The sequence below is a fragment of the Nipponia nippon genome, unplaced genomic scaffold (assembly GCF_047370975.1).
Source record: "Nipponia nippon isolate SJK-2023a ecotype South Korea unplaced genomic scaffold, ASM4737097v1 scaffold_5, whole genome shotgun sequence".
Taxonomy (NCBI): domain Eukaryota; kingdom Metazoa; phylum Chordata; class Aves; order Pelecaniformes; family Threskiornithidae; genus Nipponia; species Nipponia nippon.
In genome coordinates, this window is record NW_028262369.1 from 91,600,958 (window position 1) to 91,623,265 (window position 22,308).

At 38.3% G+C, this 22,308-nt stretch overlaps 1 protein-coding gene across 3 annotated transcripts in view; it reads right to left on the minus strand.

Annotated features, from left to right (window-relative positions):
* DPP10 (dipeptidyl peptidase like 10) overlaps positions 1-22,308 on the minus strand; it is a 562,528-nt gene that overhangs the window by 230,222 nt on the left and 309,998 nt on the right. For all 3 annotated transcript variants that reach the window (XM_087732307.1, XM_087732308.1, XM_087732306.1), the window contains exons 2-3: positions 18,977-19,091; positions 10,463-10,558 (exon numbers count right to left, since the gene is read on the minus strand). In XM_087732307.1, coding sequence (XP_087588433.1) covers positions 10,463-10,558; positions 18,977-19,091 — 211 coding nt within the window. The remainder of the gene's footprint in view (positions 1-10,462; positions 10,559-18,976; positions 19,092-22,308) is intronic.

A 22,308-nucleotide genomic window follows, 5' to 3' on the forward strand; every position in this document is an offset into this window, starting at 1 on the left:
TTAGACAAATAAGTAAGAAAACTGAAGAAAATTAAAAGGATTTGTTTTAGGTAAATGGGAACAAGGCAGAATCAGGCAACAGCGCTGCTGCATGCAGCTACGGCTGAAGGTATATCCCCCTCCGGCGCAGCACTCCTTTGAGGAGAATCGAATTGCTGATGAGCAAATTAGAGCTCACTTAAATGAGCCTGTAAGAAGGACCATAAAACCAGCTGCACAGATGAACAGCAGCTTCCAAATGAAAAGTTAACACGTCACTACAAACCCAGACCATGGGGAAAGGACTACAGCTCCATCTGGGCAACAGGTACCCTTCTGCTCAGGAGCAGTGATGATAAGTGGAGTAAACAGAACAACGAGGCACAGGATGAAAAGAATACACTTCAAGTGTATGTAAACCTGCTGATGCATGAACACATACATTTCTGAAGTCTTTATGTGTAACAGAAAGAAGTGTGGCATTCTGGAGGGAACTCACAAATACGTTGTATAGCACCCACCATCTGTTAGCTTTCCAAAACTCTCAATCCACTGTTCAGGTTTGCTCATGTAGTAAAAATATTTGCCCTAGAGGGTAGCACCCTAAGAGTAATGATGTAGCACATCCAGTTTATACTTGTTCATATTAAGGACTGCTTTCGTAGCCAAAAATGTATTACTGAGAAAAGGTCTCCCTCTTTCATGGACATCGCTATGGTAACTGGAACAGTAACCTTAGTATGTGCACTACACTCAGGAGACTTTTGCTTCAACAAACAGGGAGAACTAAGATTTATTAAGCGTCTGGTCCACTTTCCTAGGGGTTCACATACAGAATTACTGTACTTAACCCTTCAACATCAGGCTGCTATCTATAAATATTGCTTGGAAAATGTAAACCACTCTGCTAACCTCTTTCAAAATACAATACCTTACACAACAGATACACTCTGCCTGTGTAAATATTTTCTACGTAAGTATATTGATCTCTTTGATAAATTCTTAATGCTTTGGGTTGTGGAATAAGTCAAAAATCAATAGGGACGTAAATTTTAGGAAGGATTGCAACTAGCTGTATTTTTGGCTAAAGGCAGCAAAAGGTAGTTTGATCTTCCGCTAGTTGTAATACTTGATTTCATTTTTCGTAACTTATATCCCAATCTCTGGATTTTGTCCAATCCCTATAGATTTCAACAAGCATTGAATCAGTCTACACCTTAATGAATACAACTAGAAGTAAGTTGTTACAAGAAATGAAGACTCTTCAGGAAAATAAATTTCAGGTACTCTGTGTGTGGAGGAAGTAGTGAAAAAACAAATAAACAAACAAACCAAAAACAAACGGTGAGAAAACAAACGTCCAGGAAAAAACTTCAGCAGTCAATAATGGTAATGCTCAAGTAAAGAAGCTACGAGACAGTGTAGAGGTCACGTCTAATACAATGTTGTATTAGTGTACAAAGAATATTGGTGAAGGAAGGGAGATTTCTAAAGAGGTGCACTAAGAAGTCATTTACAAAATACAACGGTGACACAAGTTAATGGCCCTGAATTAACAAGCACTATTTAATGCTTGTTAACGGTCATTAACACTGGCACCAGTATCGATGTAGCAATTGGGCTTAACACAGTTGATCTGAGCAGAAATTACCCAAGATCTACTTCTAAGCAAGCAACTCATGTGGCACCTTAGAGACATCAATAATACGAGAGCAGAAAGAAATATAGTGCATGCAGCAGATCCTAATAGTGTGGTTGGGCAGCAAAGATCAGTTAGAATAGCCACAAAGTAACATTATTTAAAGACTAGACTGCATACAGTCTAGAGGAAAAAATAACTGAGGAAAACACTCTATTGTGTTACGACTGGTGAAATACAGAATTTTAATGAGGAGGAGAAAACACCTTTCTGAGCAGTAGGCTATACAGCTGCTCATCCTCAGGGTGGACAATCAGAGGATGAAAGGAACAGCAATCCTCTGGCCTTACTCCCACATGGGAGAGCTCTGCTGCCACCCTGGTGAGTGCCCCGCAGCTCCAGAGCCACAGCATCCAAACAGGTGAGATCCACTCACAAGGACAACTCTCTGAATCTGAAGCACAAAAGCCTCTCTGCTTCATGGAAGAAAATTAATATTTGCTTTGTGATAATGATTATTGATGAAAAAGACCATCTGTTTTCTGATAAATCCCTACAGAAATGAGATGAAATCTCCGCTTCTATGCAGAAAAAAGTATAGGATTTTCCCCATCGTTTTTAAGGGTGCGTGTAACACTCATGCACAGTTGCAACCCAAATTATTTCATGCTTTCTTATTTGCAGTCCTACCTACAATACTGCATAAAATAATTTGTTTCAGTTTCTATCTCCTGTTCACATTAACACTTTTGTAGCTTTATGCACATCATATTATTTATCTTCTGCTTTACATGCATTCTTCAGATGCAATATTTAAGAATAAATTCTTTTTGTAACACGAGAAACTCAGAGAAAACGAAACCAAAGACTACTGCACCTAAACTGAAAAAAAAAAAAAAAAACAAAAACAAAACCACGCTATACTCGCAAAACCCAAAACAAATGAGAAAATCAAAATTCTTCCTAAACCAAGACTGGCCGTTGTTTGAGAAGCCACAATTCCTGCATCAAGGGAGACAGCAAGGCACGTTGTGCCTGGTACCAGGGTTGGTTACCTCCACAGCCTCAGCCTGAATGACCAATTACCCATCTACAGCTGGCTTGTAGGGAAGTCTTCAGCATCAGTGCAAATACAGCCCCAAACTCCTCCATTCAATTCCGTAATGAGAGAATTGAAACATTCAATCCATTTCACAACAACATTGTTTAAAGTCTTTTGTTTAACAAGTTATTTTAATAAATCAGTGGAATGGTATCCATCAAAACTTTTATTCCCCTTTCTAGCAGTTCCTGAGAGAAACTTCAGCCAGCCTGGAGACACTCTATGTAACTTTTCAAATTTTCTGGGTATTTTCCAAAACTTAGTCTTCAGACTTGGCAAAAACTGGGTGTGTAATTCACACCACTGCTAGAGTTTTATGAAAGAAGAGTTTTAGCTAAAAGCCTCCAAAGATTGAGCCCTATCTAGGATTTTTTTTTATTTTACATGCTGCTTTTCCCTGTACAGGGAATCAAAGTCCAAGCACCCTCTGCTGCCTTTCAGAAATAAACCCTTCACACTGAACCAGAGGCAACAAAACAACTCCCTGGCCTGGCTTCCAGCTTCAGGCTCTGCACAGACAGATTCAGGTGACTAATGGAAGCTATATGCAGAGCTGGCAAGAGCACCACTGTACATACCTCTCTTCACTCCTGCGCAAGTCCCTGACAGAGCATTAATGCATCATATCACAGCCTAAATATCTGAATGGCAAACACAGCTCCTGCTACACCGAAAATGCACTTGTGCACAATGGCTGCATTCCAGCCTGGCCACTTCAGACTCTCATCTCATTTAGGGGCGGGAAAAAAAACAACATAGGACTTCACTCTTAATAATATCCATCATAAATTACAAGATTAATACCAACATATATAGATATGTAATTCTAAGAGAGATATTTGTCTGTTTATTGATTCCAACTCAGCAAAAACTTTCTGGAGCAGAGTGTGTCTTCTTTTATTGCTCAGTGATGGATTGCTTTCTTGCACTTGACCCATATCCATTGGCGAAACATCACAACAAGCTCAGCTCTGATAAATAAAGTTCATATTTGCCTCATGTGCACAAGAAAAGCTTCCTTTAAAAAGTGCCAAATGTTTTAAACCATAGTTTCCTGCACAAAGTCAGCACAAGTGGTACTGTGGAATCTGTGTGCTGTGCTTCCCAAACCACTTCCATTTTTATCATCCACAATTTTTAAAGCTATTTCAACCATCTTTATGCCAGGTTTCCCAGACTCACTTTTTATTTAATTTTTCAGGATAGACAAGAGCCAACAGAGACTCAAGGAAAGCACCAGCTCAAGCAAAGGCCACTGTCTACACATTTCCCTCCCCAAGTGATAAAGGCAGTGTACAGCATGAGAAAGGTGCTAGGGACAACCACAAATAAATCTATGGGAAGCCACTGTCTCATTTGCTCTTTAAGGAAACCAAACGTGTTATGAAAATTGATAATACTTATTCAGCCAGGTAATACCTTCCCATGCTAACTTTAATACACAAAATACTGCACTGAAGTGACTGCTCAACTGTAAAGCAAAAGTGGTTTAATATTTCCTTTTTTTTTTTTTTTCTTAAAAAGAGAGACTCTACTAAAGACAATAAATGTTTGCAAAATAAAATGTGAAGGGGCAAGAGGGATTTCCTCCATAAACCAGTCCCTTGGTTTCACTGATGTTTCAAAAAGGTAGGCATCACCCATTCTTTTTTTCTCCATGATGATAAAATTGATGTGTGAAAATAATAAAGATGCCCACATCAGAACTAGTAAATATTATTCAGAAAATGAAAGCTATGCCTCTGCTGAAGCTAATGCAGGAAATCTGGAAACAATATAAAAACAAAAAACAAGGAAATAGGAGAGCTTGAGTTAAAACACAACCAGACATCCATTGCCTTGATACTATTCTCAAGGCAAAGTGAATATATTTCTGATTTGGGATACCATGGCTTATTATCATCTCCAAAGAAACACATTAAAACTGCAAAAGAAAAAAAAAAAAGTGGTGAAGAGTCTTTGCCTTGAAAACATATGTGCATGAAAAATTATTTGGTTTGGAAATTAAATCCAACCATGTTATTATACCTGCTGAGATTGCCAGCACAACCTGGGATTTTATGCTGGACAAACTGACAACCTCATTCCAAAAACAGGGTCTTATGACAAAAGAAAGAGGTACAAATAGATGTTTTCTCCAGAAATCTCTCATCAAAATGGTGCATTTATACTCATCCTGATTAGTCAAAGAAAAGAACTGTGTTCACCGGGATGACACCAAGGGACAAACCTACCCCCAACTATTTTAGAGTTTTCTGCATCATCTGCAGCAGAGGATGTGAGCACCAGCTGCCTCCCTGAGTCTGCCTCCCCTCTGCACATGCACAGAGCCCTGCTTTAGCAGGGGAGCTGTGGCTCCTCCACGGGGTCTGGACAGGGCAGCGGCCGCCCATCTCCGGCAGCAGCTACTGGTTTGGCAGGCGGCAGCGCGGCGGTTTGCCAGGGATGGCAGCCTGCCCCGGCAGCCGCCTGCTCGAGGCACAGAGAGCGGATTAGCAGCTCCTGTCTGACAAGGCACAGGAGTTTACAAGGGCTAAAGGCAGGGAGAAGGTTGATATGTGGAGAAAATGCAGCTTCTGCATGAGACAGGAAACCCTTCTTGAAACACAAGTTGCCACCTCATCCCCTCCAGGTCCTTTCCCTTGCCACAGGGGTCAAAGTCTTCCTTCCCCTATTGCTTCTGACTCCCCATGACCTCCTTATCTTCTGTCTTCCTCCCAAAGACAAAGAGGGCTGCTGCTTGTGCGATGAGTCTGTTTTGAATAAAGTGTAGGGCCCTACCCTTTAGGGGAAGGAGGGAATCTCTGCTATCACCTCTCAAAGATAACTGCCCTCCCCAAAGTGCCACTGAAAACCCTTCCCTCTACACGGTCACCTGCCACCTCGCAGTCCTCTCCCTAACTACACCAAAACCTATGCTCTTGCATCAGCAGGACTGTGCTTGCCTGCAGAGATGTGATGGTGCCCAGCCATACACATTACCCTAAACTCTTCCTGCAACATGGTGTTGCAAGGGTTACTGAATACAGGAACAGACAGCTGCTCCAGAGGCAAGCAAGACAGCAAGAGAGAAATATTTATTTTATCATCTCACAATTTCAGCAAAGCACCTTACAGAAGTTTTAGCTTAAGCAGATGCCTACATCCCTCCCTGCTAAGTAAAGCACATAGGCACGTACTTAGGTGTTTTGCTGAGCTGTAGCACAAGTCAGGATTCCAGAGCACAGCCTGCTGCAGGCCGTCATTCAGACTTCAGGTTCTTCTCCGACACTTTTCATTCAGATACATGAAAAGTATCATGACTGTGCTGACTATATACCCATCTGACGGAATATAAGCAAGGAGTCAATGCGCTCTATCACATATACGAAAGGTTGGCAAAGATTATCTAAACAGCAAAAACGCAAGCAACTCCATATTCACAGAAGGAATAAAGGCAAAGATTCAGAATTTTATTGTCATTAACAGCCAGAATCCCTGATAATAAGAGATGCGAGTATACCATCAAAGATCTAGGGATTAGACTGCAAACCTTTTGAGCCCTCAGTATTTCTCACAGGCCAACATACATATTTCTAAGTAACTTAACAGAAATGAAGAAAATATCCTGAAAAAAACGCTTCAGTATGGTTCTAAGATCCAGCTGTAGCCTGCTGATATTGGCAGATAAGCAATGATTCATATATTGGTTTATGAACAACTAATAGAGCGATGATACAGTTGCTGTCACTGATACAGCTACTTTAGAACTATGCCCTAATACATCACGTATCGTGACCTTCCATTAAATGTACTGTACTAGCACCCAGGAGACATGTTCCTAAAGCAAACTGCGGTCATGAAATGAGATGCTATGCCTGACCCGAAGCAGAGACTGGTCCCTGTTGCAAAATGGTTAGAATCCAAGACAGAAGCAATATGAGATACATTAAGTGTCTTGACAAGTTTGTTGGCAAGGGAAAGCATAGGGGAAGTTTAACTGCAGTGCTTTCTTCTGTTTAGTTACTCTCGATATTTTAAACTACATTGCAGTTTTGCATTCAGACTTAAGTAAACCAAGCTGGTTTGCTATCCAATGCGAAGCCCTTATCAGTAGCAATATGCTGTCAGATTTAAGTACTTTTATTATTCACTGGCAGTATTTTAAATTCTCACTTCCTATTAGAAAACCTGAAGATCAATAATGCTAAGGGAAGATGTACTCTCATTTAACATCTTCGAAACTATGCCAAGCAACTGGAATACTTTCTGAAATCAAACGCTCTTTCAGGTAACACAGATTGAGCTGATTTATGTTTGTGTATGGTCTCCACAATGTCCTTTTAAATACAGTTGAAGTGATCAGATTTATAATTGAAAAAGCTTAGTAAACTCCTAAGTTGTTATTTTCAAGAAAAATACTAGCCATCATCCATATTTTCTTTCCCTTTCCTTTGTAAATTCTTACAAAAAGACAAAAATCCAAGTCAGGTTTAAAAAATTTTGCCCTTGAGGTAAAAGAAAAAAAGAAGAAAAAAAGGAAGGGAGGAAGAAATCTGAAAGATACCTGCATAGGTACAACCTCAAATTACATTAAATGTGAATATATTTTGTGACTTTTAAAACCAGCTCAAAATTTTTCTTTTATTTTCTTTGGCAACAGCTGATTATCTCAGATAAAGAACAACATTTCCTCTGCAGCTTTAAATATTTGCATAATTAATAACTTTGGTGGCAAGCACATAAAATTGTGGACTCGGTTTCAAGCAGAAAAGGAAATGGACTGTAAAAACTTCTGTGTGTAAGAGCTTTTCTTATTAAAGAGTAGACTAGAAATAACTGTGTGGGGATGATTTTTGTAGCAGAGGAACTTGCAAACAAGGAAGAAATAACACTGTGTTTGGAAAATAATGCTAGAGAAATTCAAACATCAGTATGAAAAGTTTCATTAAATGGCAGCAGTTAAATACTAGACCTTACCTAAGAACACAGTGATTCATCTACCACTTGCAATCTTTAAATCAGACATTTTTCTACAAAATATGTTCTAGACCCTGCAGAAACTGCTTACAGCAGGAATCACTTTTTCAATCTCTATTCCCATCCCTTCCCAGGAGGTCAAGACAATAAACCTTTCAGATGGATACAAATTATTCTATCCCAAGAGGAGCAAAAAGTAGTAGTAAGTAGCTACTTATTTTCCGCTAAAAATCTTCCTGTGCAGAGTCCAGAAGCACTTACCCTGCCAATATATGAAGAAACTGCCAAATGCTCCCCTCCAGCTCCACAGTAATGAATGGTAAATATTGTTATATATTTCATTTTCCATGCATATAATGCCACCGCTGCAACGTTACCATGCCAGGCAAGAAAATACAACCTTATCCTAAGTCTTAAAAAAAACTAGAAGCAGGAAGCAGAAATGCTGCTTTGCAAGATTCCTCCCCATTTTGTTTAATATCTAAGATATTGATTTCATTGACCATACTGGAAATTTTCAAAGAAAATGAAAAAAAAACCTGAACATATAAATATTTTTTCTGTGTTTATCAGAAATACAAAAGTATTAGTAAAACCCTTATTTATCCCAATTTTTTCCTCAATTCCCATACACACACATACTCTAACAAGAAAAAAGTCCATTCTTTCCCTTTTTTGTACCACCGGACTTCATTGCTTCTTTCGCAAATAAGCACAGGAAAACACCTAATTGCAAGCTTAGGAGTTCTCATATTGGCTAAGAAAAACATCACTGCAGAAAGACTGGATATCAGTACAACTGTGCTGCTAATAAAACACAGGGCCTTTCTTTATTAAATAGTATTTCTAATATTATTTTCACAGATGGAAAAGTTCATAACTGTACAATCTCATAGCTTTTAGACTAGATTGCTTACGACCTCTGTTTTTCACATGATACTAGTAAAATTATGTTCCATTGTATGAGTTTCTAAGATGGATTTTGAACACGACAAAAGAAACCTGTATCCAAGCAAGTGTTTAGCACCAAATTCTACATTTCTTTTTACCACATCTGGAAAACTCTTAAAAGAAGCTTTTATCTTATCACAGGCTGTAGAATAGAGTTAAAAAAGACAATAAACTACATGTTTTAAATAAACAATATTTAATATAACTCAATCCATAACCCTTTAGTTTTATTGTCCTGGGTTTTGAAATTAATAATATTTTCATGCATAGAATATTACGCACAGTAATATGACTGCCAGCGTTCTTAGATGAGTGACCTCACGGAGTTCTTGACCACCCAGAGTAATAAATGGAACTAACATAAGGATCTTCTTCCATTATGTACTTGCCTGCTTTTAGTGACCACTTTAATTGACAATACTGGGTCTGTAATAACCTTATTTGACAATCAGGAGCAGTATTTTTCAAGTAGGGTGGGGTCAAAGGCAGTTGCTTTGTGAATTTAACAGATGATAACAACAAATTCATCAAAAACTGCTTTAGGATTTAATTAGCCAAACAGTCTTGACTGGAAAAACATTTTCTGCCAAACACAAGAAACTGTTCTTCTTGGCAATAGCACTGTTCTGGCTTTACCCAGTACCAGAATCTTTGGCACTGACTGCAGACAGAAACCAGTCCAAAAAAGAAACTAAGGGCATCTCAGCAACTGTACGGTCACTGGAGTAGCTGGGGGAAAAGGAGTGGCAGGAAACTAAATTGAGCCTCCCTTCTCTTACCCTTAAACTACTGGATAACAAATAACCAGAGCTGGTCCTGGAACAAAAGACTGACCATACTTTTCTCCCTTTTTATCCTTTCTTTTGAAATGCACTTACCTTTGTTAAGCCCATTTCATTCTTTAGAATATATCATAAAGCAACAATTCAATTCAATCACATAGCTTCCTACAAATGAAAACCAGTTCTAGTTATGACTGAACACTGACGTTGACTAATGTAATTGAATTATCATTTCCCATGCAAAGTCATTCTGAATTTACATATACAGTCACCAAACTTTTAAACTCCTACCTTCCATAGAGCACTCCTTAACAATACCCTATTCTGCACAAAGCCTATTGTTATTCCTTTGATTATAACACCTGGAGTAATACAAAGATCCAATTATAAAAACATGAAACAGATGGTCACTATTGTGTTACTTGTGCATTTCTTGCAAACAGAAAGAGTGTGAACAACCCATGTGATCAAGAGAAAAGGAGTTCAATGAGTTGAAAAAAAGAGTTCGAATTTGTTTTCTTTTTCACATTAAAATTGCATAATTCTTTGGGAATCTACATACCATTTATAAATCATTCAATAAAGTAGAACATTAAATACAATTTGTAGACATTGGAAAATGACTAAGAGCTGTACAGGTATATTGAAATATTTAAGAATCCGTTCCAGACGTGAAGTCAGAACCAGTTCTCAAATTCTGAAGTTCAGATATTAATAGAACAATTTAATTTTCAGAATTGGTCTTTTTGTGAATCCGTAAACAAGATCCAGTTCTTAAAAACAATTCTACATCACTGCCTCCAACTGAGTCAGTAGCATAAACAGAAAATTTTAGTGGGTTTCTACTAGACAGAGCTTTAAAATTAGAAAGCCACTTCAAAAATTAATGAAACAGACATGATTCAGAACTACAAGGAAAACTGGGACACTGGCCAATTTCAAGAGAGTTTGAAATTTTAACTGATTCTTTCTCAGTGCCTGGATAGTAATATCATTCAATATTCAAAATTATTTCCCAGTTTCAAATTACATTAGAGGTTATACACTTACCATTAATCCATTTGGCTTCTGGATTATGAACTATGAACTCTTTTCTGAAGAGATCTTCCAAAGACAATCTGGTTTCTGATGAATTTGCGAGTTCATCTAAAATAAACATAACAGGATCATTTTAGATAGTTATTAAAAACAATATATTCAGTGTAGTTTGCAAAACATTGGAATTACAGAACCAGAATACATAGTTCAAAGGTCCTGTTGAAAACAATAACAATACCTTGCTCTTATTTTTTTTCACTGCAAGAAAATGTTCCATTTTTCTTCAGTAAAGCCTCAGAAAACAAAGCATTGGTACCTTATGGACAGGACAACTGAAGGATGTAGTGCCTGGCTATTTATTATACTGGGACTGTAGTTGCAAAGCTCCTTCTTCCCAGAGCCCAATACCACAAGAAAAGTCTGATTACAAACCAATGCAAAAATTTCCTGAGAGCCAAAGGATGTAGGGCATATTGAACACCTTCTACAGAGAGAAACTAAGTAAAATACTCCTGTAAGTAAATTGGGAACCAACCTATTCTACAAATTAAAATGTAAAAAAAAAAAAAAAATTCTATACACATATTTTATAGTCTGCGCTTGCTCTCTAGTGATAAGCACAACGTAACATTTGGCTAACAGCCTTGTGTTTTTTCCAAACATGATAAAACCCAGGAATATTGTACTTCTGAACGCTAGCCAACGCTGATTTTCAAAACAAAAAAATAAGTTGCCAACTCCTAAAATCATCTCCATGCTTCAGAAAAGAAAAAAGAAGCTCTGCTAAATTCTACTTCTCTTGTGCTGTAGATGAAATAAATAATAAGCAGAGATTCAATAGTGAACTATCACACTAACATGTGAAATCAGAGGTACTATTAAAGCAAAAATTTTGCTGTCAAAACACAAAGTTTCCAATGAATATTCACTGATAGCAGCTATGCACTTCACCTAACTGCTTTAGGCTATTTAGGAGAACAGCAGCTGCCAAAAGCTGTGTTATACAGTGCCTCTGCACTAGCAAAAATATGCACCTATGCACTTCCTACACAATCAACCAGACAGATGCCCAGTCAGGTCTTTTAATCATTTTATCGTTATTGGGCAGGTTTGCCGTAGATCACTGCAGTATTTCTCTGCTCTATGTGCTCTTCCTTCCCATGTGTCAGGCATCCACCTTCTCTATGAGAGGATCTTTTTGTTAGTCAGATTTTGTCCTTACAGATTGCTGATATAAATCAGCGTCGCTGACGACAGACCCATAGAAAAAGAATATCTAGAATCACAACAGTCAAGGAGAAATCTTGTTATCTTGATGTCGACCCAACATGTTACCAGCGCATTTTTAACAAAGAAATGCGCTTTGTAAAGGTCGTATCTTGTAATATGTTTCAGATGAAAATGTGACCGCTTCACAGTGAATAAAGTCAATCATAGTTTCGTTATTGGTCGTTATTCAGTCAAATTTCTCAATTAGAGGCCCAGCTGAAAGCTTACTGGAATCAACAACAATATGACTTTTTTGCCTTTAAATGTCAGCACTGCCTGCTGCAGTCACTCCAGTTAGTATTAATAAGGTGCATCCTTGCTGTATTGAAGAGAAACTCCTTTTTAATGCATATCATAAATTTACGCTAGACACAAGACCATCACAGCTGCTCACTCCACGGCACTGCTGCATTTTGCACGCGCCTCCCTCCCAGGGCTCAGCAGGGCCCCAGGTAAGCACTTACTCACCATAATCAACTCTTCTTGCACTTGATGTCTTGTAAGGCTAAGCATGCAGAGTTGTTCAAATTCTCTCTCATAAGACAAACATTCTAATCCTTAAATAAGCTTTTTGCCCTCTTCCTACCTTTCAGGGATGTTTGGGGTTTTTTTTTTTTGTAGTCTCCAAGTCCAGCACGGGACACAATATTCCACTTGCAGTCTTACTAGAGCTTTACAGCAGTGTAACATTATCTCTCGATTTATACCTAATACCTCTGTTTACACATCATGGGACCTTGTTAGCTCTTGCTCCTGCCACACACTGAGTTTTTCTCTTCAAAGTAAGCACATGTTGTTATATATGCTCTACTCAGCTCCACAAATACATTCCCTGTCTTCAAAACACTATTTCTAACTTAACAGCATCAAATACTGAGCTCTTCATATGCCCATTTTCCCCTTTCTCCATAACCTTGCTGACTACCTACCCTCAACAAGCTGTTTTCCATCACCTATTTTGATTCAACACACCCTTGTCCTGATGCTGTCTGTGATCCCAAAAGGATTCCCCTTCCAACCTTTCTTGAGTCTGTTTCTATTTATTATGACCCCTTATATCCTGCCAGTTTGCCAACTATCAATCAAGCTCACACAAGCTGTTATGTTGCCAAAAACAGTCTTACCCAAGACAGTTTAGTTTCCACAGATTGTTTTTTTGTAACTGCTTTAATAAAATCACTAAAACAATACATCAGCTGTATACAGGAAGGCTATCAGAGAAAAAAGGTACACCAGCTCTGCTCTCTGTCTTCTAATTCACACGCCTGCCAAGTAATCTCGATATAAATTGGATTTTAAAGTAACTTTTTAAATTGCTGTTAGCATTTCTAAGCTGAAAAAACTGGCATCTTCAAGCAACTTTACTAGATGTTTGAAAAGTAATTTTTTTTCTAATGCTAAGTCATTACCAAAATACAGCCTTGTTTGTAATCCTTGACACTAGCTTTCCACTCTGTCGATATCTCATATTATATAATTTTTTAAGAAAAATGTTGATTTGACATCCAAAGACTCTAAAATAGTAATTTAAAGTTTCCAAAATGCGTAGTTTATATATAGTAAGATGAATTACACATCATATGAACTCTCAAAACAGTATACTGGGTTAATCTTTCTTGAGCACAAGCAGAAATTAGTATGTACTTCACAAAGTACTTGTTCTATTTTAGAGACTGCTTTTTTCCACTTTATGTTTATTACCCCATTACTAAATAGCCTATCTCTTTTTCATTTCCATTTTGAATTTTATTGAATTATTCCTTGAGGGAATCATATTTCCAATATCTTCACACTATTTCCCACGGATTTCTATATTTCGGTCTGAAATTATATATATTATGTATAGAAAATGAACACAGATTACAGAAGATACAAACAAAAATCAACTGTTCAAAACTAAATGGCTACTTTTTAACTACACATCAAACTACAACAGTTCAAAAACTGATGTATATTTATTCAAAATGACAAACCTGTTTGTGTTTACTATACTAGAAGACTGCAAAAGTAGAAATTAATAGCCTCGTTACTTTTCATGAATTTATAGGATATTATTTTTGCAGGTTAAAAGTAGTCTAAACACCTCATGAAATTTACTTTCTAACTTAGCAAATAAAACTAATAATGATGTAGTATAGTGTAATTCAAAATGCTTACTGACTTTTTTGTAGAAAAAAGAGTTTTAACACTAGACATTAGGATAAAGGCTTGATGTGAAATGCCATCTGAAAAGTGGAAAACCACCACTCGTAAATTGTATGCAAGCTAACAGGTATTTCAATAACTGGGAATTAGTATAGTTCATATCATGTTTGCATGAAAAAGGAAAAACAACTTGCCAGAAAGCAGTCAGATATCAAAAGTTGTTTGCCAATTTACAGTAGTTACAGGGAGCCTATACAGCATTGAACAGAAACTGAATCTTCTGGTAATGAATCTCCACTTCAGCAAAAATAATTTTTAGTTTGCTTTCTATTCATTTAAAAGTAGTATGAGAGATGGTGTGGAGGGGTCAGTTCCAGCTCTGTTCTAAACAGAATATTTATCTATTGGAGCTTGATTTTACTCAAAACAATTTCAAAAAAGCATTTTCTGTCAGTCTGGCTGACCAAAATGTTCCCTAAAGGAATCTTTTCTGCAAAGCTGTCCTTTTTTTTTTTTTTTAGATTTACAGGCCACTTTGCTCAACAGTAATTTATCAGCATGCATGGTTTAAATGCTAACATCAATATCTCAGTAAAGGAGTTCCACATAAAGCATTCGAGTCTGCCAAACCTTCAGAAACCGTTAACTGTAAGCTAACATGAAGGTAGAACTACTGTCATTCCCAAAATGAGAAACAGCCTTAAGTGTTGTGGCAAAACACCTGTACAAGGGGTGGTATCATCTATACAATTCTTAGGCTGTTCTTAGGTGATTTTTCATATAAAAGCTTTCAGCTGCTAGTACTTCCAATTGAGCATTTCTCAGTTTTGAAATACAGATCAACAGTGGTCTATCAGATAGGTCTTCAGATAATTCCTATGATGTGGAACATACTGTCATGATGCGGAACATACTGTCATGATGCAAAGCACAAAAACATGCTGATTTAAAGGCAGGAGTGAGGCTCTGATCTCAGAAAATCTATCTATGAATATTTCAGTATGTGCAGGTATGTGCCAAAACTTCAAAAACATGAAATAGTATAAAAGCAGAGCAAGAAAGATACTTGTATTGTTTATACTGACTTACAAACCAAACGATGGCATCTCATAAACAGCCATTTCTGTCTCTGCACTGGCCATTAATCCCCAATATAAAGAAAGTTATGTTTATAAGATTATTCCCAAGTATCTTCTTTTGTTCTCTCTTAAATACTTCTCCAGTAGTCATCTCCAAATATTACACAAAAATCACTAGATTCGTAATTAAATTGCCTCAGAGGATAGACAGGTTCCTATTCTGAAACTCCCAAGTTCTTCCACACTCCAGCCCCTTACTTTAATAAGAGTAACCTCATTCTTTGATATCTTCATGCACTTCCTTTATCATTGCAGTTATCTAATTGTGAAGAAAACGAGCAGGGATACTTGCCTGTAAGCCTTCTACTCCCGGCTACAGAGCAGTGTAGCAATTTGTACTTCGTGGGTGCAGTTTTTTTTTTTTTTTTAATGTACTACTTATTCCATAGAGGTTCATAGAGAGCTGTTGAGCCCCAACAAGAGGTTACTGGACTGGCAGTCTATTCAGACTCTACCACTGATCTGTTACATTAGTGAATGGTCTGGTCTTCCATTTTTCCATCTCTTTGTTGAGACAAAAATACATTTACAAAGTTTCTGAGTATTAGCATAAATGACAAGCAATATAAAGGGGACCAAATATTACTAATATTGTTGGTACAATTTACTAAAACCACAACAATAGTTGCAACACAGATATTTCGTATTTTAGCAGAAGCTAAGACATTAGTAGGTTGTCCTGGTTTCAGCTGGGATAGAGTTAATTTTCTTCCTAGTAGCTGGCATAGTGCTGTGTTTTGGATTTAGCATGAGAATCATGTTGATAACACACTGATGTTTTAGTTGTTGCTAAGCAGTGCTTACACTAGGCAAGGACTTGTCAGCTTCCCATGCTCTGCCAGGTGCACAAGAAGCTGAGAGGGGGCACGGCTGGGACAGCTGACCCCCGCTGCCCACAGGGCTGTCCCACACCGTATGACGTCATGCTCAGTATATAAGCTGGTGGAAGAAGAAGGAAGGGGGAGACATTCAGAGTGATGGCGTTTGTCTTCCCAAGTAACTGTTATGCATGATGGAGCCCTGCTGTTCTGGGGATGGCTGAACACCTGCCTGCCCATGGGAAGTAGCGAATGAATTCCTTGCTTTGCTTTGCTTGCATGCATGGCTTTTGCTTTACTTATTAAACTGCCTTTATCTCAACCCACAAGTTTTCTCGCTTTTACTCTTCTGATTCTCTCCCCTATCCCACCGGGGGGAGGAGTGAGCAAGCGGCTGTGTGGTGCTTAGTTGCCAGCTGGGGTTAAACCATGACATAGGTCAAAATACATCTCTTATTTCAACACAGTTCCTGCTTAGTGTTGTATATTCAAGTTATATTTCATGTAATAAGAAACATTAAGGAAAAAAAATCAAGACTTTCCATTTAGTTTTAATACCACTTGTATCTTCAGCAGAAGCTAAAGCCTCTTTGAAGCCTTTTGCATGTAACTTACATAGAAGATTTTCTTTTAAAAGCTTGTTATCTCATACAGAAGCTTTGATACCTCTATTAAAAAAGGCATGAAAGCTGTTGCTCACAGTTGGAGTGAAGTCAAATGACAACTGTTAAAGTGTACAGGGACCTAAGAGTTTCTTATATTGTGGACAAAGCAATGTATAAATAATTGTAGGCAAAAGAGATCATTTCTGTTTGATTTGGCATATCAATAAATACACTTTTGCCTCCACAAAACTTTCAACAATCAGGCTTCTAAGCAACCACCATCTGAAATTATTATCATCGTTATAAAAAGAAACAGCATGATGCACAGTATTTAGGGGAATTTACATGAAATCTCAAAAGCACCCATCAGTACAGGCAGAACCAAATACGGAAATAAGTCTCTGATGCTCAAAATAGCATTAAAAATGAAAAGCAATGCACTCTGAACTATCCCAAGGTAATATAGGACAAAATTCTCACTATTGCACTGAACATCTTAATTCAGATCTGTTATATTTTATGAGAAGAATTTGCAAACCCAAGCATTTACAATAACAGATTGGTAGCATCTTAGAACTGAGCACCTTGCAACAACCAGACCTGTGAGAGAGTCTCCAAGTTTTTCCTCCCCTCGAATGCTAGACATCCCAAAGTGATCTTACTTATATTCAAGACCAGATAGCTTCAGGTCTAGTGCTCAGGACCTGTCAGCAAACCAGCAGAGCATCAGAATATTTTCTTCCAAAAACGTATTAATTAATCATGAAAGTGAAGGGCGAACAGCACTGATTAGGATCAAAATAGGAAACGTAGCTGTCCTACAATGTCCCTCCAAAGCTTGCTTTGGTAACCATTTCCAACCTGCAAGAGCCCCCAGTTTTACAGACCTAGATGATTCTGGGAAAAAGGTTTTTATTTGTATCAAGCTCTACAGTCTCTAGGGGATATCTTAGAGCATCTGAGCTGACAGAACTAGTTTTCACTCGCTTGACTTGAACCAAAATGTAGGTCCCAGCTTACATCAAGTTTTCAAGCAAGCTCTCTGGATTTTGAAACAGCCTCAGAGATGTTGTAATCCACTGAGCTTTTTTAACATATTAAAAAAAAAAAAAACAACCAACATTTCCCTAGGTTGTTCATTCTTTTTTCGACTTCAATTTATGTTTTTACATCATTAATAATTCTATATAGATATAAGAGCCAGAACTGATGTTTATTGTTGTGGATTCCAGCATAACACTTTTGAGATTTTACAAGCCTTAAAAAAAAGTTACCTCTCCTTGAAAAGAAAAAACAGTCTTCTGTCTTCAAGTATACCAGGATACGCCACCATTTGCCCTCAACATCTGTTTTTTATTATTCCCCAAAGAAACTCCTATACACTGAGACTACAGCAGCACAACTTTGCCTTTATTTTTCTTATAATGTTCTAAGTGGAAATAAGCAAGGAGTCATTTCTTTACCATTCCTTGGACAGCACCATGCATATGTAGTATTTATTTATACAAAACAGAGGAAGCAGCAGAGTCCGTAGTATTCCTACATACTTTCTCCAGCTGTCCCGCTCCCTCTGACAAGCAAAGCTTTTTGATGCTTTTCCATTCAGTCTCACCACCTTCCTTTCAAGCAGCATCAGTCTATTTCTGCACTTGCTCATGCACAGACCCACCCAGCTTTCCTTGATGATTTCATCCAGTGGCCAAATTGTCTAGAACCATTATTTAACTAAAAAGCACTTCATTAACCTTTTGCTTTACACAAACTGGGCACTTGCATGGCAGAACATTTACAGACCAGAATTTACTATCTAGGCATGCCATCCAAATGAGGTACTTCACATTATAACTTTAAATCTGACAAAAAGAATTCAAAGATATTTTTTCTTTAAAACTTGTGCAGTGTTTCATTGTTTCCTTCTCTTAGGTTCCCAGACATAGTTAAATGGTTGCTGCCCCAGCAGTAAAAAGAAAATCTTTAGAAACATAGCCCAGATCAAATTAGAACACACACAAAAAAAGGGCATAATTATTTTACATGTTCAACTACTTTTTTTGTTTACTACTTGCCCTCCCCCCCTTTTTTTGTGTAACTGAACCATTAAGTAATTTCCCCTCTCTTCATTTTTGAGAGAAAGAAAAGGGAAGAAGCTTGTGCATGTACGTATGAAAGATGCATGCTTCTGGTTCAGTGAGAAGTTTCATTCTCAGGTTTCCATGACATACAGCTTTCTCTTAGCTCAACTGTGAATCTGAAATTACACCAAGACACAGGTGACAAAATCTTAAAGTCAGCTCACACCTGCTGAGGCTAATGAGGATTGCTTGTAGCCGTCTCAAGGCTAACACAATCCTAAGGACCTACTGCCAAAGCCAAATGCTTCTGCTCCACAAGGCCTCCAGTAACTCTTGAGTCCCTGCAGGCACCAAATTTATAGTAGCCAAAAGTTAAAAATGCTTAAGGGCAAGAGATACTTTAACATTTATACGTCACTTTAATGACTGCATTATGAATCATAAACCTTCAGTAAGATAAAATAAAGAAGTAGGTTACCTGGAGTTAAAAGAATGACAGACATAGTGATGAGTGAACAAACAACTAGAATCACCAGCAGCGCAATAGCAATTCCCTTCCAGTTCCTCTGCGGAGGGCTGTTACTTCCAAGTTCCTACAGGAATGGAAAAAAATAAAATAAAAGGAAAAGACCATGTTTCATAATCATATATTTCTATAACTATTAGTGACAGGAAAATTGCTCCGTGCACACTCATAATCACAGTATGGGAGGCGATCATGATCCCTCCCCTCTCAATAGTACACACAGTCATCCAAAGGTGTGTAACTCTTATGCTTTTTTAATAGATATCTCTCTTTTTTTTAATATATATATGTAATTTTATACCCCTAAGAGACAATCAAATGAGCTTATACAAGCTGTCCAAAATACGACTGGTGTTAAAATGTGCTGAACATAAAACTTCAGGACAATATCAACTAGCAGTTTATAAGATAATTACAGAAATGAAATGTAGCAATTTACTGTAATTCCACCTAACGTGGTACGGACCATAAAGGTTTAAATACACATCCTTTTTAATGTACACTATTAAACTTATTTGTAATAGAAAACATTTACAGAACTGCCTGAGGCTCCAAGCATTCCATCCGAAGCCACACAGCTCTTCTTCTCTATACAGTAGTTCAACTATAAACTGCTCCCCTATTACTCATAAAAAACCAACAGTAGCTTATAACAAATGTTAAATGAATGCTTCTCTAACTACTAGTACACTTAAATCTACATTCTCTGTGGTTAACTGTAGTTAACTCCTATTAACTCCACCCAAACACCATTTAGGTTTGTCAGTAATTGCAATGCATTCCCTGTGTTCATGGTACAGTTTGAGACCAAACAACACGTAAACATCTAACAACAGAATGACAAAAACAGTACAACAATTGTTTCATACAATCCTAACTTTCTTTCACAGAAAACAATATTTTTTCTACCTATAGCTGGCAAGCATAAATATTTCTCTGCCACAATTCCCCATGCCTTTACTATCTCAAAATTACATTGCTGTGGTAAGACTCTCTGTGAAAAGAAACCCAGGAGGGACTTCTCAGAAGATCCCACTTCAGCCTCCTTACAAAGTGGAGTCATGTTACGCAAGTGCTTCATGGTTTGCACAAGGTTCCACTAAGCTCCAACTAAATCCCAGGTGGGGTATAAAACCGTGGGCTTTAGCCCACACTTGCCCTTGAAGCCACCACCACCACATAAAAGCCTCTCTTCCCCTCCCCAGGACCTGCTCCCATAACATGCATCAGCAGAGCCCTGCAAGGCCACCTGTCCACTGAACACGTCAAGAAAATGAGAGATTACCTGGAGCCTCTCCTGTTTGATCTGCAAACCTGGTTTGTTAATCTTGCAAGTACACAGCAAGAAAATTCCTTTATCTTTATCCTTTCTGCCAGACAAAAGGGCGGAGGAATAGGGGCGACTCTGCCGCCTCAGCCATCTTGTTCTATGGGTAGGACTAAGCCACAAAGGCAATTCCTGCTATGTTTTATAAGCTTCCAAAGACATATGAATACTTTCTCACACACATATTATTTCATTTTTGTTTTCTGAATTATAAATGAGAAAGAAATTGAGATGTTTTAACGACAGAAAATGGCAACGTTCTTGTGCTTTCTAAACCGGTGTACACTACCTCAACACCAAACACAACCCAGAACAGCATCTCTAACAGTATCTTTATTTATTTTTTTTTAAACCCCTCACTTGTTTATTTCCACCTGTAAAAGACAATTCCTCTGCAGGAAATGTAAGGGGAATTCCCCCATGCACTCTCTAAGCAATCCCACAGGGGAAGTCTCACAGGAGCCCACAGCCTGTCACAGCTCCCGGCAAGGAGCCCCCCCACCACCCCAACATGGCTGCTACCTGCTGGGCCCCATCCTCCTGCCTGGCTGAGCTTGCTCAGTTTAGAGATTTTTAGCCTCACCAGAGGGGAAAAGCAACCAGTCTGCCTACTCAGTTTAAACCCTCGGCCACAGCTGGTCTTCACAGGATCAGCTCCCTCACCTGACAGGCCTTAGCCTTCCCCTCCCCACAGCTGAAGCCAGCTTGGCCCTAGTGGTAAATGGCTGCCAGCTGGCCTGGGCTGCTCTCAGTCCTTCCCTCCCAGTGGCTGTAAGACTAATTGTACTTTTGTATTATTACATAAATCTCCTCTTTGGTGTTGATACTGACTGAACGGTAGATATTGGATGATGTTCAATTATAGCACATAGAAGGAAATCATTGAGGACAGTTGCAGCACAGCATTAGCAGGCGGTCCCTCTCAGACTGAGCTCTGTGCAGCTTTCCTGGGGATCGCCATGCAGGAGAAGCCTGATTACCATAACCAACAACACACCTTTGATATCTGTATGTTTTTTACTGAAGTTCAGGACTCCTATCTTCCACAGGCAGGGGGAAAAAAATGGTGTAAGCAGGAACTGCTGGCATCCATCTCCTTTTCCCTATCTCATTGCCCTTCTTTCCCAACCCCTTGCAAACCTGCCTGTTCTCCTCATTTTCTTCAGCTCCTTCTGATTCACTCCCACCTCGTTAAATACTAATAACCACAGCAACTTCCTGACTAGCCTTAAAAGATGGTTGGTCTTCAAGGCCTGCATGATGGCTTCACCACCCCATTTGGTGATCCCTAGGATATGAGGATTGCGTGGTTCAATCCTTGCTGGACAGCCCTGGCCATGCTGACATTGCAAGGATGCCTAGCCTTTTCACAGAAATACAAAACTTTTACGTCCTGCATGTAAACTCAGATCCAAGCTATTATGTTCCCTTTAGTAAGAATTATTTTAATGTTAATAGCACAGTCTGGAAAATATGAACTTATTCTAAATATAACAATGTAAGCCTTATTCATATGATACTTTGCAGAGTCCGACTGAAACAGAAAAACTACTAGCTCATACAAGCAAGTGGAGGTGAGAAAACAGTAGTTACCCTCAGAGAATCGTGAAACCCTGTTCCAAAGGATTGACTTAAAATGACAGAAGCTGGACGACTTGATGAATGTTTTCTGTACCAAAGGCTCTAAAACAGTGTTCCAAGTCCTTGTTATTCAGAAGGTTCTTTTCTGCAGACATGAATACTGTTCAGTTTCTAAAAATAAAGCTCCATTTTAAATACTTCTGCAATTTTTTGCAAGGAGCATATCAAGCGGATGAATCTAGTATTGAGCATACAAAGCTTACTGGTACCCGCAGTGAGAAAGAAGGGGGCTTCCAGCTAGCTGAAGGTCCTGGAGACTGGCATAAAAAGAAGGACTTATCTCTGACTAAGAAGAAAGTAGTTGGTTTTAACAATT